The sequence below is a fragment of the Microcaecilia unicolor genome, chromosome 1, assembly GCF_901765095.1.
Source record: "Microcaecilia unicolor chromosome 1, aMicUni1.1, whole genome shotgun sequence".
NCBI lineage: Eukaryota > Metazoa > Chordata > Amphibia > Gymnophiona > Siphonopidae > Microcaecilia > Microcaecilia unicolor.
In genome coordinates this window covers 759,053,274-759,068,423 of record NC_044031.1, presented here as the reverse complement: position 1 = coordinate 759,068,423, position 15,150 = coordinate 759,053,274, and the positions used below count along the sequence as shown (strand labels likewise).

At 46.3% G+C, this 15,150-nt stretch overlaps 1 protein-coding gene across 1 annotated transcript in view; it reads right to left on the bottom strand.

Moving 5' to 3' along the window:
- Positions 1 to 15,150, bottom strand: part of LRRK1 (leucine rich repeat kinase 1) — a 246,932-nt gene that overhangs the window by 83,356 nt on the left and 148,426 nt on the right. Inside the window, exons 16-21 of the mRNA XM_030189745.1 lie at positions 12,372 to 12,536; positions 8,725 to 8,897; positions 7,923 to 8,043; positions 7,373 to 7,532; positions 5,167 to 5,443; positions 862 to 1,033 (exon numbers count right to left, since the gene is read on the bottom strand). Of these exons, the coding sequence (XP_030045605.1) occupies positions 862 to 1,033; positions 5,167 to 5,443; positions 7,373 to 7,532; positions 7,923 to 8,043; positions 8,725 to 8,897; positions 12,372 to 12,536 (1,068 nt within the window). The remainder of the gene's footprint in view (positions 1 to 861; positions 1,034 to 5,166; positions 5,444 to 7,372; positions 7,533 to 7,922; positions 8,044 to 8,724; positions 8,898 to 12,371; positions 12,537 to 15,150) is intronic.

Below are 15,150 nucleotides of genomic sequence, written 5' to 3'. Positions count from 1 at the left end.
GAGGCCGTATCTTGCTAAGGATGTAAAAAGAATTGAAGCGGCGCAAAGAAAAGCTACGAAAATGGTATGGGATTTGCATAACAAGACATATGAGGAGAGACTTGCTGACCTGAACATGTATACCCTGGAGGAAAGGAGAAACGGGAGATATGATACAGATGTTCAAATATCTGAAAGGTATTAATCCGAAAAGGAACCTTTTCCGGAGATGGGAAGGAGGTAGAACAAGAGGACATGAAATGAGATTGAAGGGGGGCAGACTCAAGAAAAATGTCAGGAAGTATTTTTTCACGGAGAGAGTGGTGGATGCTTGGAATGCCCTCCCGCGGGAGGTGGTGGAGACGAATACAGTAACGGAATTCAAACATGCGTGGGATAAACATAAAGGAATCCTGTTCAGAAGGAATGGATCCTCAGAAGCGTAGCCGAGATTGGGTGGCAGAGCCGGTGGTAGGAGACGGGGCTGGTGGTTGGGAGGTGGGACTAGTGCTGGGCAGACTTCTACGGTCTGTGCCCTGAAAATGACAGATACAAATCAAGGTAAGGTATACACAAAAAGTAGCACATATGAGTTTATCTTGTTGGGCAGATTGGATGGACCGTGCAGGTCTTTTTCTGCCCCCATCTACTATGTGAGGGTGTGTACATTTAGGCACTCGTGTTATAGGAGGAGGGGGTGAAGCTTTGCCTCAGACACCGCTTTGCGTCCCGGGTAAGATATGTAAGGATGAAAAAAACTACTGAGAATTCTATGCGAGCTGCAATGGCCTGCTGTTAAAAGTTCAAAGCAATTCTGTCCTCTGGAAGGATAGGAACCTCGGGTTCACAGATGCATTTTGCTAACGGTACCTCTTCACTCACCTGCAGGTCCATCTCTGCCAGACTTATTAACATTCGAGCTATAAACCTTTGCCAGAAACCCACCGGGACAAAGCTCATCTTGAACAGCCTCTGTACAGTGTTCCTGGAGTGATGCCAGAAGCTATGAATATCTAACCCAGGCTTGGCTGGGAGAAGATGAGGAAGAAGGTAACTGTTTAAAAAAGAAAAAAAAAAAAGAAAAGTTTAGATCAGCTGAAACTGTTTAAGTTTGAGGCCAAACGAATTAGAACTTTGTTAACTCAGTGATACACTTGAATGATTTCAAATTCAGAAAAGCACCGAGGAGGTTGCTACTCTGTGCACAGACATGGGAAAAGCATAAAACAGAACTGACTACAGCGCTCAAACTATTAAGCTTTATTGTTTGACTCTTTCCTCCTGGTGCTTTGGTCCTAGGTCTCATGTTTTTAAAAAATATTTTCACTCTTTTTGGAATAAAAATACATATGCCTTTTAACCCCTTTCTTTTGTTGTCTTCAGTTATCCGTGCTGTGTTCATGCTTTAAAGGGATCAATGTGAGACGTAAGGTGGGGTGGGGTGGAGGAAGTTTCTGATAAGCACTGCAATGCCTTTCTCCAGTTTACTTAGAAACGAAGGGTGAGAGTAGCTAACCGAGCAGGAAGCGCTTTTTCATTGTTATTATTTTATTAATAATAATAAAACATATTTAAAATGTGATATTTACTAGTGCTTTTTTTTTTTGTTCCATTTGTACCCTGCGCTTTCCCACTCATGGCAGGCTCAATGTGGCTTACATGGGGCAATGGAGGGTTAAGTGACTTGCCCAGAGTCACAAGGAGCTGCCTGTGCCTGAAGTGGGAATCGAACTCAGTTCCTCAGGACCAAAGTCCACCACCCTAACCACTAGGCCACTCCTCCACTGTTGCTACTATTTGAGATTCTACATGGAATGTTGCTATTCCACTAGCAACATTCCATGTAGAAGTCGGCCCTTGCAGATCACCAATGTGGCCGCGCAGGCTTCTGCTTCTGTGAATCTGACGTCCTGCACATACGTGCAGGACGTCAGACTCACAGAAACAGAAGCCTGCGCAGCCTTCTACATGGAATGTTGCTAGTGGAATAGCAACATTCCGTGTAGAATCTCCAATAGTAGCAACATTCCATGTAGAATCTCCAATAGTATCTATTTTATTTTTGTTCCATTTGTACCTCGCGCTTTCCCACTCATGGCAGGCTCAATGCGGCTTACAGGGGGCAATGGAGGGTTAAGTGACTTGCCCAGAGTCACAAGGAGCTGCCTGTGCCTGAAGTGGGAATCAAACTCAGTTCCTCAGTTCCCCAGGACCAAAGTCCACCACCCTAACCACTAGGCCACTCCTATTCCACTAGCAACATTCCATGTAGAAGTCAGCCTTTGCAGATCACCGATGTGGCCGCGCAGGCTTCTGCTTCTGTGAGTCTGACGTCCTGCACGTACATGCAGGACATCAGACTCACAGAAACAGAAGCCTGGGCAGCCTTCTACATGGAATGTTGCTAGTGGAATAGCAACATTCCATGTAGAATCTCCAATAGTAGCAACATTCCATGTAGAATCTCCAATAAGTACATAAGTACATAAGTAGTGCCATACTGGGAAAGACCAAAGGTCCATCTAGCCCAGCATCCTGTCACCGACAGTGGCCAATCCAGGTCAAGGGCACCTGGCACGCTCCCCAAACGTAAAAACATTCCAGACAAGTTATACCTAAAAATGCGGAATTTTTCCAAGTCCATTTAATAGCGGTCTATGGACTTGTCCTTTAGGAATCTATCTAACCCCTTTTTAAACTCCGTCAAGCTAACCGCCCGTACCACGTTCTCCGGCAACGAATTCCAGAGTCTAATTACACGTTGGGTGAAGAAAATTTTCTCCGATTCGTTTTAAATTTACCACACTGTAGCTTCAACTCATGCCCTCTAGTCCTAGTATTTTTGGATAGCGTGAACAGTCGCTTCACATCCACCCGATCCATTCCACTCATTATTTTATACACTTCTATCATATCTCCCCTCAGCCGTCTCTTCTCCAAGCTAAAAAGCCCTAGCCTTCTCAGCCTCTCTTCATAGGAAAGTCGTCCCATCCCCACTATCATTTTCGTCGCCCTTCGCTGTACCTTTTCCAATTCTACTATATCTTTTTTGAGATACGGAGACCAGTACTGAACACAATATTCCAGGTGCGGTCGCACCATGGAGCGATACAACGGCATTATAACATCCGCACACCTGGACTCCATACCCTTCCTAATAACACCCAACATTCTATTCGCTTTCCTAGCCGCAGCAGCACACTGAGCAGAAGGTTTCAGCGTATCATCGACGACGACACCGTAACTCCTAACGCGGAACCTTGCAAGACGTAGCTATAATTCGGGTTCCTCTTACCCACATGCATCACTTTGCACTTGTCAACATTGAACTTCATCTGCCACTTGCACGCCCAATCTCCCAGTCTCGCAAGGTCCTCCTGTAATCGTTCACATTCCTCCTGCGACTTGACGACCCTGAATAATTTTGTGTCATCGGCGAATTTAATTACCTCACTAGTTATTCCCATCTCTAGGTCATTTATAAATACATTAAAAAGCAACGGACCCAGCACAGACCCCTGCGGGACCCCACTAACTACCCTCCTCCACTGAGAATACTGGCCACGCAATCCTACTCTCTGCTTCCTATCTTTCAACCAGTTCTTAATCCATAATAATACCCTACCTCCGATTCCATGACTCTGCAATTTCTTCAGGAGTCTTTCGTGCGGCACTTTGTCAAACGCTGCGGCACTTTGTCAAATAGTATCTATTTTATTTTTGTTACATTTGTACCCCGCGCTTTCCCACTCATGGCAGGCTCAATGCGGCTTACATGGGGCAATGGAGGGTTAAGTAACTTGCCCAGAGTCACAAGGAGCTGCCTGTGCCTGAAGTGGGAATCAAACTCAGTTCCTCAGTTCCCCAGGACCAAAAGTCCACCACCCTAACCACTAGGCCACTCCTCCACTTTGGGTAACTATTTCCTGAAGTGATCTGAATAACTCTCTTAGGCCAGGTTACTCATTACCACCACCCCACCCCGCTGCTTTCTGTGTTGTACTACACCAAGAATCCACAATAAGCTTTTCCAGAGAATCAATCCCAAGAGACACAGAGGGATCCTTTTACTAAGGTGCACTGAAAAATGGCCTGCGGTAGCGTAGGCGCGGGTTTTGGCCACGGGCAGAATCATTTTTCAGCACACCTGTAAAAAAAAAACAAAAACGCTTTTTCTTGGCCGAAAATGGACGTGCAGGCCAAATGAAAATTGGCCCGCGTCCATTTTGGGTCCGAGACCTTACCGCCAGCCGTTGACTTAGTGGCAAGGTCTGACACGTTAACCGGGCAGTAATGGCCAACGCATGTTCAAATGCCGATTACCACCCAGATGGGCCATGCGGTAACTCAGAATTGACCCCTGTTGGGTGCGTGTGGGCACTTACGCGGCTTAGTAAAAGGGCCCCTGAATTAGAAATGTGCGCCAAAATTGAAATTACTGCCAGGGCCACGCGGTAAACTCCAATTTGGCACGCCTTTGGTGTGCGTAGGCGCCTACACAGCTTAGTAAAAGGGCCCCATAGCCCTGTATCACAGTGCCCTCTCCCAGTGATATACGCCAGGAAAGAGAGCGCTACACCTCTTCGACTGAAACTACACTGGCTCCCTATCATGGACCGCATTACCTTCAAACTTTATACTCTGGTCTACAAGATAATCTACGGTGATGCCCCAGGTTATATGATTGATCTAATTGATCTTCCGGCCAGGAATAGAATCAGTTCATCTCGTACTTTATAGGAACCTTCACTATCCTAGTTCCATTGGTCTTAAATATAAAACCACCTACGCGTCTAATTTCTCATACTTGGGTACGCAGATGTGGAATGCGTTACCAAAGAGAGTGAGAACGATACATGAGCATCAAGAATTCAGGCGATCTTTAAAGACCTATTTGTTCTGCTGATTCTACTTAAAAGTCTCAACTCTACAATGATTCAAAGGACAATTTTATTTCTTCTTTCTTGGTCACTTATTCTACCCACTTACCCCTACCTTACCAGACCCTATTTTTAATTGTATTTGTTTAACCCCTACCGTACTTGGCGTTCACCAATACGGTTATTGTAAGCCACATTGGGCCTGCTAGCGTGTGGGAAAATGTGGGATACAAATGCTGCAAATAAATAAATAAAGAAATACACTCATAGCTTATTTGGGAGGACACTTAACAACACTTCTGCTAACCTGTTATTGGCAACTGGAAGGGCAATTTCAAACTTTGCCAGAAATTGGAAATACTGCTCTTCGGTTTGTTCCGTGAACCCCGTCCCCACTAGCAACATCCTGAGGTCCTCAGCTCTGATGACTCCGTTCTTAGCCACCGACTTTGAGCTTTTAATGTTGACGATCCTCTCCAAACACTCTGCCAGCCAGACGGGATGCAGGAAGTACAGGTTTCTCAATCCGTGGCTCGTGTCCGGGAAGTGAAGCAACGTCCCTGTTTCTATCAGGAAGCTGATGGCTGTGAGGAGAGACGACAATGTTATGCCACCGTCTTATCAGCGCAGGTGGGACAAACCGATAACATTCTCAAACGCCATCTTAACCAACGTCGGCAACCAATTACGGGAGCAAAGCATTGCAAGCCTTTCAAAGATTCAAGGTCCTAAAAATACATGTTAGGATTCTTAGGTCATGTGCCTGGGAACTCCCTTGCATGTGTCTATGAGAAAGCTACTCTTGACATGTTACAGCGTTGGATAAGTTGAAAGTCTTGAGTGGTCGTTAAGCCTGTCCTTCTCTTGATTGCCAAAGGGGCACTTCTGATGTGGTATCCTAGGCTGTGGTTTCTTCATGTACACAGCAGGGGTTGAATTCTGCCACTGAAGGGACATGGAGCAAATTTTGCACTCCAAGCCGCCAAATCACGGCCCAAACAGCATCTATAAAGGCTGTATAGTAGCATATACCCCTAAGGGCTGGCATTTCCCCAGAGGGAACCCTGGACCCACCTTCTACTTGGTGGAGAGCTACTTTAGTCAATCACAAGGACATTGTTTTCTTCGCAAAACCATACAGCCCACAATTTGTTCAACCCATATCTAAATAATTACACAGCTTGCACTGTTGTCGAATTAAGCTGAGGAATCTGGCATAAGAGTACACACTGCAACAACCACAGCTGAACAATATCCTGTGGAACGTGTAAATGGAATTCGTTGCCAGAGAATGTGGTAAAGGCGGTTAGCTTAGCGGAGTTTAAAAAAGGTTTGGACGGCTTCCTAAAGGAAAAGTCCATAGACCATTAGTAAACTGATGGGGAAAATCCACTGCTTATTTCTGGGATAAGCAGCATAAAATGTGTTGAACTTTTTCGGTATCTTGCCAGGTACTTGTGACCTGGCTTGGCCACTGTTGGAAACAGGATGCTGGGCTTGATGGACCTTTGGTCTGTCCCAGTGTGGCAACACTTATGTACTTGGAATTCTGAATGGAATCTTGTTACTCTTTGGGGTTCTACATGGAATGTTGCTACACTTTGAAATTCTGCATGGAACCTTGTTATTCTTTAGAATTCTAGAATCTTGTTACTCATTGGGGTTCTACATGGAATGTTGCTACTGTTTGGGTTTCTGCCAGGTACTTGTGACCTGGCTTGGCCACTGTTGGAAACAGGATGCTGGGCTTGATGGACCTTTGGTCTGTCCCAGTGTGGCAACACTTATGTACTTATGTGCTTGGGATTCTGAATGGAATCTTGCTACTCTTTGGGGTTCCACATGGAATGTTGCTACACTTTGAAATTCTGCCTGGAACCTTGTTATTCTTTAGAATTCTAGAATCTTGCTATTCTTTGGGGTTCTACTTGGAATGTTGCTACTATTGGGTACTTGTGACCTGGATTGGCCACTGTTGGAAACAGGATGCTGGGCTTGATGGACCTTTGGTCTGTCCCAGTGTGGCAACACTTATGTACTTATGTGCTTGGGATTCTGAATGGAATCTTGCTACTCTTTGGGGTTCCACATGGAATGTTGCTACACTTTGAAATTCTGCATGGAATCTTGTTAGTCTTTAGAATTCTAGAATCTTGCTATTCTTTGGGGTTCTACGTGGAATGTTGCTACTATTGGGTACTTGTGACCTGGATTGGCCACTGTTGGAAACAGGATGCTGGGCTTGATGGACCTTTGGTCTTTCCCAGTGTGGAAATACTTATGTACTTATATGTGTGTTTGCATAGGTAATACACTACTGTTACCCAACAAGAAGAGAGATTATTGAACATCTAACACATTACCCTAAAAGGTATTTCATTTTAACTTGTCGTGCTTAATCAATAACCAACCTTCCACTAATTTAAACATTCTCTAAAACTTTCTCCATTTGTTATTTTACAATTATAGGAAAAATAATAAAAATGAAGTCTGTAAGAAACTGTCTGATCTACCAGCTTGCAAGTCTTCATAGTCCCGTATGTCATTTTCTGGACTGTGCTCTAGAATTTTCTCAATCTGTTTGTCTGTTAGATATTGCACCTCATCCACCTGGTCTCGTCTTTGCTGCTCTGCCAGGATAGCCTCCTGCAGCTTCAGGTAGCTTCTTGGGATCTACAGGGCAAATCAGATCACAAGACGTGTTAGAGGACTTAGCCTTGATTGGTCAGCAAAACTCTACAAAAGGTTGCGTTACCTTTAGGAAAGCTTAACAAGCTTGCTCAGCTCTGTCAGCTCAATATTTCGACCGCTGCAGATCATTTTTAAGACTTGTACAACTCAAAACCAAGGTTGGCAAAGAAAATTCAGATTGAAACATCAGATTTTATGGCTCTGCATATTACTGGCTGCATAAAAAGGATTTTTATTGCTCACTGAGGGAGACCTTTGATGACGTTCACTACATTGAGTTGGGTGGGTTACTGTGGGATTTATCTTGTGATGGACAATGGAGGTTACAGACATATGAAGATCTCCTAGGAAGACACTCTGAAATTCACCCACCAATCGCCCAACGAGTCTCTGTGAGCCGATGGTGCTGCCAAAGTCTTTCAAGCTGCACGCGGTGTTGAAAATCAATTGGCGCAGTCCGTCAAGGCCTTCCAGGGTCTTACAGGACAGCTCTCTGTGAGGGCAGAAGGGGAGAGCACTAAGTGAATTAGCAAATCTTAAATTCAGAATGCAGACTGCAACGGTTTTAGCACAACCAACAGAAACTGTGCACTCTTTGGAGCAAGTGTGTGTGTGTGGGGGGGGGGGGTGGGGGTGTGGACAAGCACCAGTTGTCTAGGCAAACAGCCTAAATTCAGAAAGGGATAAAATTATTTTCAGGATTCACTGTAGCAACCAACAGCTAGCAAGCAAGACTGCAGACAGAATATTTGTCGGAAGGAACACACTGCAAACACAGAAACCATGACGTTCTTACATCAAGGAAGCAATTTCCAAAACAGTGTGTACTTCTCAAAGGAGAAGTGTAAGCATACTTTCCCCTTTGAAAATGTGCAGGGAAAAAGTACCTGCAGAACCGTGCATGTAGTTTCCCCTTCAAAATAACCTGTGAAATTTTGAAAAATGCAAAACGATGCACTGATGCAACCCCGTCGTCACACCTGTCTACCTTTCCTACTGCTAAATAGCAGGAGTGCTGCTGACCTGTGGGAAAAGAGGCTAATTTTCAGACAATCAATTTACCCAAATAATATGACATTTGAAAATTGCTCTTTAATGTGGAATGTCAAGATTTTTGAAAAAGCACCGAACGAACATAGTGGTGAGGAGGAAGAGGGTGGGTGTGGAGGCTTACTGTAGGTGTTTGAAGGTGATATCTGGAAAGCCTGTCGCCCTCGATCCAGATGGAGACCGACAAAGAGCCAGCACATAAGCCCTTAAGGTGGCGATCCGTTCCAGACGAAATTTAGTTTCGATGAGGTCCAGGTGTGTCCCTATGACTAACACAGCAGCGTTGGGAGCCTTGGCCTAGAACAGAAGAAATGGGCTATTTATGCCATGTTGTATCCCTAATCTGAGCCTGGTTTTGCACCATTGCCACACAGACAAAAGTACCTGCAAATTATGTCTAATGTACTTCTATTTAACGCAGTTTTTTTGCCCATATTAAGTGCTACTCTATAGATGGCTAGTGCACTCCTATGATAGTTAGGGTCAACCCTTCCTCATCCTCCTGCCTCTCCTAAGTCCTGCTGGTCCAAAGAACAAACAAACAAAAAAAAAGCCAAGTCTCGGAAATGAAAATAGCTATTAAGAGGTGCCGTCTGTTTCTGCCTCTCCCCAGGGGTGGCAAAGTCTGTTCCACCAGACTTGGTGGTGGTAAATTTTGGCCTCATGGTATCAGAACGCAAAATGAAATCTTTCTCTATGGAAAGGGTGATGGATGCGTGGGATATCCTCCCAGATAATACTATGGAAGCCAAAACAGATCAGAATTAAGGTGCTCTGGAATAAGAATAGGTGATTCTTTAATTGAAGGAAGGTGAGGTGGGTGTGTGTGTGTGGGGGGGAGGGGGGGTTAGGCTTGGAATAATACAGAGGACCCTTGAATGGGGTGAAGTGAGGTGCAAAGTCTAGGATAAGAACAGAATATCCTTAATGGGGGGGGGGGGGGGGGAGAGAAAGAGCTGAACATGAAGAACAATCTGACATATCATACAATAAAAGAAAATGGGCAAAGGTAGGCATGGGAGTCGCCTTAGGGAATTCTTTAGGGCAGTTCCGGGGGAACGTCTTTCGGTTTCGGGTTTGCAGAAGGTTCTGGGGGAACATAGTGGTAGGAAGGATACAGGACACACACAGCAGCGTTGGGCTTTCGACCTCCAGAGACCTAATTTGACCTTGGATTTTCAGAAATTGACAGCTAGGATACCCTCCCTGTCAGGTAGTGCCACATTGCGGGAATGCCAATATCGAATCTTACATAGGGCATACATGACGAAGCTTCAGGTGTTTCGCTTTGGAGGAGTCCCAGATCCACTATGCTCAAAGTGTGGGCTACAAGAGAGCACATGGTTTCACTCCTTCTGGGAATGTCCAAAAATAAAAGCATTTTGGGGACTAATTATAACTTACTTGGAGACAGTGGTGCATGGTAGTGTCCATCCCTCTCCACAGGGGTTTCTACTGGACAGATATGAAGTATTTACGCAACATCCTAGAGGGGTCCGACAGTTTTTTCGCAAAGCGGGTATTATAGGGAAGAAGCTTATCCTGTCTGGGTGGATGCAGATGGAGCCACCGGACTTTTGGCATTGGAGGAATCGCCTGCATGAGTTGCTCTTACAGGAGCGCAGGGTGGTGGGATCCTCCCCGAGGAGACGGAAAGCATTTTTGGGGGTATGGGAACTCTACATACAATCGTTATCGCCCAAAGCACGCAGCTTCATTTTGAATCGTCTTTGATTTTTTTTTTTTTTCCTCTCTGTGCTACTTCAGGGGGGGGGGGGGGGAGGGTGGGTAATAGGGGTATATTACTTCTACAGCGCAATTCTCATCAGCCAGCTGTAAGGCGGGCAGGTACATTTTGATGGAAAATAATCATTTGGGGCCTGTTTGCAGAATGTTCGGGCTATGATTTGCCTGCTATAAATGCTGTTTGTTTACTTCATGAACAGTGGGAAATATTATTAGAATGAAGATTGTATGGGAGGGATGGGAGGGAGGGAGGGGGGGGGGTTGAAACAAAGGGGGGGGGGAAATCGGATGATAATGGGCATTACTGTGGACATCACAATTGTATGGTTCTTTAGACTTATTTGCGTACCCATTACAAAGGCTGCATATTTTGCTGTGTCATCACTATAACGTTAAACCATAAAATAATATAACTGTTAGTATATATACTTGTATGAGTTCCTTTGATGACATTATGTAACCGTGTTCCTTTTTGGAGAATTGTATTTACTCATTTATGCTATCAAGTTTCAATAAAAAAGATTTAAACATAAAAGAAAATGGGCAACCAGATAGGCCTTTTGGCCTGTATCAGCTGCTATGTCCTGTTTCCAGTGGCGTTCCTAGGGTGGCTGACACCCGGGGCGGATCGCCAATGCGCCCCCCCCCCCCCGGGTGCAGCGCGACCCCACCACCACCGGCGAAAGGACACCCCCTCCCCCCCCGGGTGCATTTTTACCTGCTCGGGGGGGGGGGGGGGGGGGGGGTGCCGCGCGCCTGTCGGCTTCGCTCGTTCCATGCTCCCTCTGCCACGGAACAACCTGTTCCGGGGCAGAGGGAGCACGGAACGAGCGGAGCAGACAGGCGCGCGACATCCCCCCATGGGCGTGCACCCGGGGCGGACCGCCCCCACCTTGGTACGCCACTGCCTGTTTCTCCAATGTTTGAATTTCAATTGAGAAGGTTGGCGAATAATCCACCACTGGAATAAACGGCTGTAATTTTAACTGAAGTATTTAAAAATAAGTCTTGGTTTCTATAAATAATCTACAGAGATCTTGGAACAAAAGAATCTAAAATGAGGGCTCTCAGCGTAAGTAGCATGCAAATGTATGCTAAACCTATTCATCCCCAATGATCAGCGACCAGCGCGTCAAAGATTGGCTCGCTGGCTGCGGCAAACCCTATGCCAGCTCGGAGCTGGCATTAGGGTTTGCAGACCATTGGGGAGGAATGGTGAGCCCTGTCCAGTATGCCTTTACATGCTAGCTGGCCCCTATTCCCCCCAATGCAGCAGCCCTGGCAGGAACCCTGACTCAACCCCCCTCCCCCCAGCAATATGGGGCTGGAGGTCCAGCGGACCTCCAGTCTTCCCGACACAGGTTCGGGGGGGGGGGGGGGGGGGCTAGAGATCCGGTGGGTTGAGTAGATTCAGAGGAAGGCCAATTATAATGAACTAATACAATTTATCAGTCTGAAAACTAATCTGCTATGCCAAGGGGTTTATCATCATTCCTTCTGCCTTCTGAGTTGTTCAGATATGCCTTATCTAATCACCATCTAAGGAAGGGAAAATCTAGCAACAGAAATTCCTACATATTGTAGAATGAAACCTAATAATTGAATATCTGCATTTGTCAATATGTACTGTGTGGGCTTCTCTTGAAGGAAATGGTTTTTGTCTAGAGCTATCTTGAGTGACCACAATCTTGGGATGCTGCCCCTCCCACCATGTGACAGAAGCCTGCGTGGCCGCGTTGCTGATCTGCAAGGGCAGGCTTCTACATGGAATGCTGCTAGTGGAATAGCAACATTAACATTCCATGTAGAATCTCAAATAGCAGCAACAGAATCTCAATAGTAGCAACATTCCATCTAGAATCTCCAATAGGGACTTGATATTCCACCTTTCTGAGGTTTTTGCAACTACATTCAAAGTGGTTTACATATATTCAGGTACTTATTTTGTACCAGGGGCAATGAAGGGTTAAGTGACTTGCCCAGATGAATTTGAAAGCTTCCAGCAGAAACGTGGCTACAACTTACCTCAATATTTAGCAGCCAGAATTGCAGATTGGCTACAGCCTCTTCTCCAAGTGCCAGGTTCCACACCACCACATACAAAGCTTTGTCTGTGAAAAAACACTGGCCAACGGCAGACATGCTCGCTGGGCCCCCAATGTCCCAAATATTAAACACCACCGAATCGACCTACTGACACAAAACAAAGCGGTTAACAATGAGATACAAAGAAAGCAAACCACATTGAGCCCTGAGCATCACAACAGCTTTGGCAGGATTTACTGCACGAGAAAGGTGGCTGGGAATTCAAGCTTGCTCCAGGAAATCCAAAGAGCAATTTACAAGCTTGTTTCCACTTGCCAGCAGGAAGCCTGGAATGATGGACTGGATGCAGGAAGTCCATACCAGCCTCTATCCAGCACAAGGCAGATTGCTGTTCCCCAGCCCCACATTTCACACAGTCTACCAGCTGACTTTTATTGTCTTTTCCTTACTCACTGTTTATGCACATTTGACAGGCCTTTAAAATCAGCATGAACTTGATATACAGAAGTGGGCTGGAGGAAATCCCATGGCTGAGGCCTCTTTTCTGCTCTGCTGCATTGGCTCTCTCTCAGTATGTATGATGGTGGGCAGCAGGAACCTGTAAGAGGCTCAGGGCCAGATGCACTAAACTTACCGAGCCCTTAACAAGCCATTAATGAGCAAGTAGTAAACCCTGGCATGCACTAAACACTTTTTTCCGAAAAACGAAAACGGAATGCAGATGAGCAAATTGTGTAGAAACCCTATTGTAATGAGATGCACTAACCTTTTCAGATTGCCTTAACGCTGGAAAACCTAACGGGGATTGAAAAAATTATTAAAATGTTAAAAAAAAAATTGGGGGGGGGGGGGGGGGGGGGGAAGCTAAAACGGCCAAGTGCTCGTCATGGACGGCTCGTCACTTTATTGATAAATGTTCAATAAAGACTTCATACAACTTAAAAAAGTGGAAAAAAAATCCAAGTGCTCGTCCTTTTTTTTTAACAAAACTATTAGTGGGATTTGAACCCACCACCTCTGGATTACAAGACCCCTGCTCTAACCACTCAGCCACAACTGTACTTACTTGGATGTCCCTCCCTTACTTCCAGGTCTCTCAGCTGAGTGAAGCACGGCCAAAAAGGACGTTTTTATTATTGGGGGCAGTGTTGCCATATAAAAAAAAAAAATTCCCACCCAAAAACCGCACACACCCCACCCCCGACGTCATCACCCCCACCCCCGCCATCATCAACCCCGCCCCTTCCGTCATCACCCCGCCCCGCCATCAGCCCCACCCCTTGTCATCACCCCTGCCCCGCCGCCATCAGCCCCGCCCCGCCCAATACGTCACCAAACCCCGCCTCTGTCGCCGTTAGCCCCACCCCCCGCCGGCCAAAAAACTGCCCAAAACCCGTGCGAAAAAAAAAAAACAAGCCCAAAAAACCGCAACCCGCCACAGGCAAAAGTTTCCCACGGCGGGTTGCGGAAAACCGCCCAATTGGGCGGGAAAACCGCCCATCTGGCAACCCTGATTGGGGGGGGGGGGGGGGGCGCCCAAAATGGACGTGTTTTTTTTTTAAGCGAAGCTTTATTAAAAAAAAAAAAATCAAACAGGCTCCGATGCTGCAGGCTCTTTTATGGACATTCAACCCCGCAATAATAAAAACATCCATTTTTGGCTGTGCTTCACTCAGCTAAGAGACCTGGAAGTCTCTGAGCCAATCACAGTGTGTTTAGCTAAGCTAAACATGCTGTGATTGGCTCAGGGTCTCTGAGCTGAGTGAAGCACGGCCAATCACAGCGCATTTAGCTCATAGACTTCCAGGTCTCTTAGCTGAGTGAAGCACAGCCAAAAAGGATGTTTTTATTATTGCGGGGTTGAATGTCCAAAAAAGAGCCTGCAGCATCGGAGCCTGTTTGTTTTTTTTTTTTTTTTAATAAAGCTTCGCTTAAAAAAAACACGTCCTTTTGGGCGGCCTCCCCCCCCCCCCCCCCCCCCCCCCCGCAATAATAAAAATGTCCTTTTTGGCCGTGCTTTACTCAGCTCAGAGACCTGGAAGTAAGGGAGGGACATCCAAGTAAGTACAGTTGTGGCCGAGTGGTTAGGCTTCGTTCTGTTTCTGTGAGTCTGACGTCCGTTGATGGCTGATCTGCAAGGCTTCGTTCTGTTTCTGTGAGTCTGATGTCCGGCACGTACAATGTGCAGGACATCAGAAACAGAACAAAGCCTTTGGAGGAAGAAGAGGACTTCCTCGGCTGGCGGAGATTGGGGTTCCCCGCCAGCAAAGGTAGCCCACGGCGAAGGCGGGTTGGCGGCGGGAGGGGGGGGGGTCGAAAGGGTCGTCAGCAGGGGTCGTCAAAGTTGGCGGTGGCAGGGGGGACGGCGGTGCCAGGGGGGGCTGAAATGTGCCCCCTCACCTCGGGCTCTGGCTACGCCCCTGGTCAGAGCATCAACGAAGCTGGCCAGACAGCTCCACAAGGAAATTCCAGTTGACATCAAAGCCAAAGCTCTTGTATCAGAATAGCACAATTGTAAATTCTGATCGTAACAGAGGTCTGGGATGGAACACCTGCAGTGCATGCTTCAGATAAAACAGAAGTAAACAACGCCCGATGAACAATTGTCAGCACCTTAAAATGAATCCTTTGTGCCACTGGAAGCCAGTACAGCTGCTTAAGAGCAGATGTCGCATGTGAAAATCTAGATAAACCCACAACTGTTCTCAAAGCAGCATTCTATAACCACACGTGCTCTTCAGTTGCTACATGACAACAG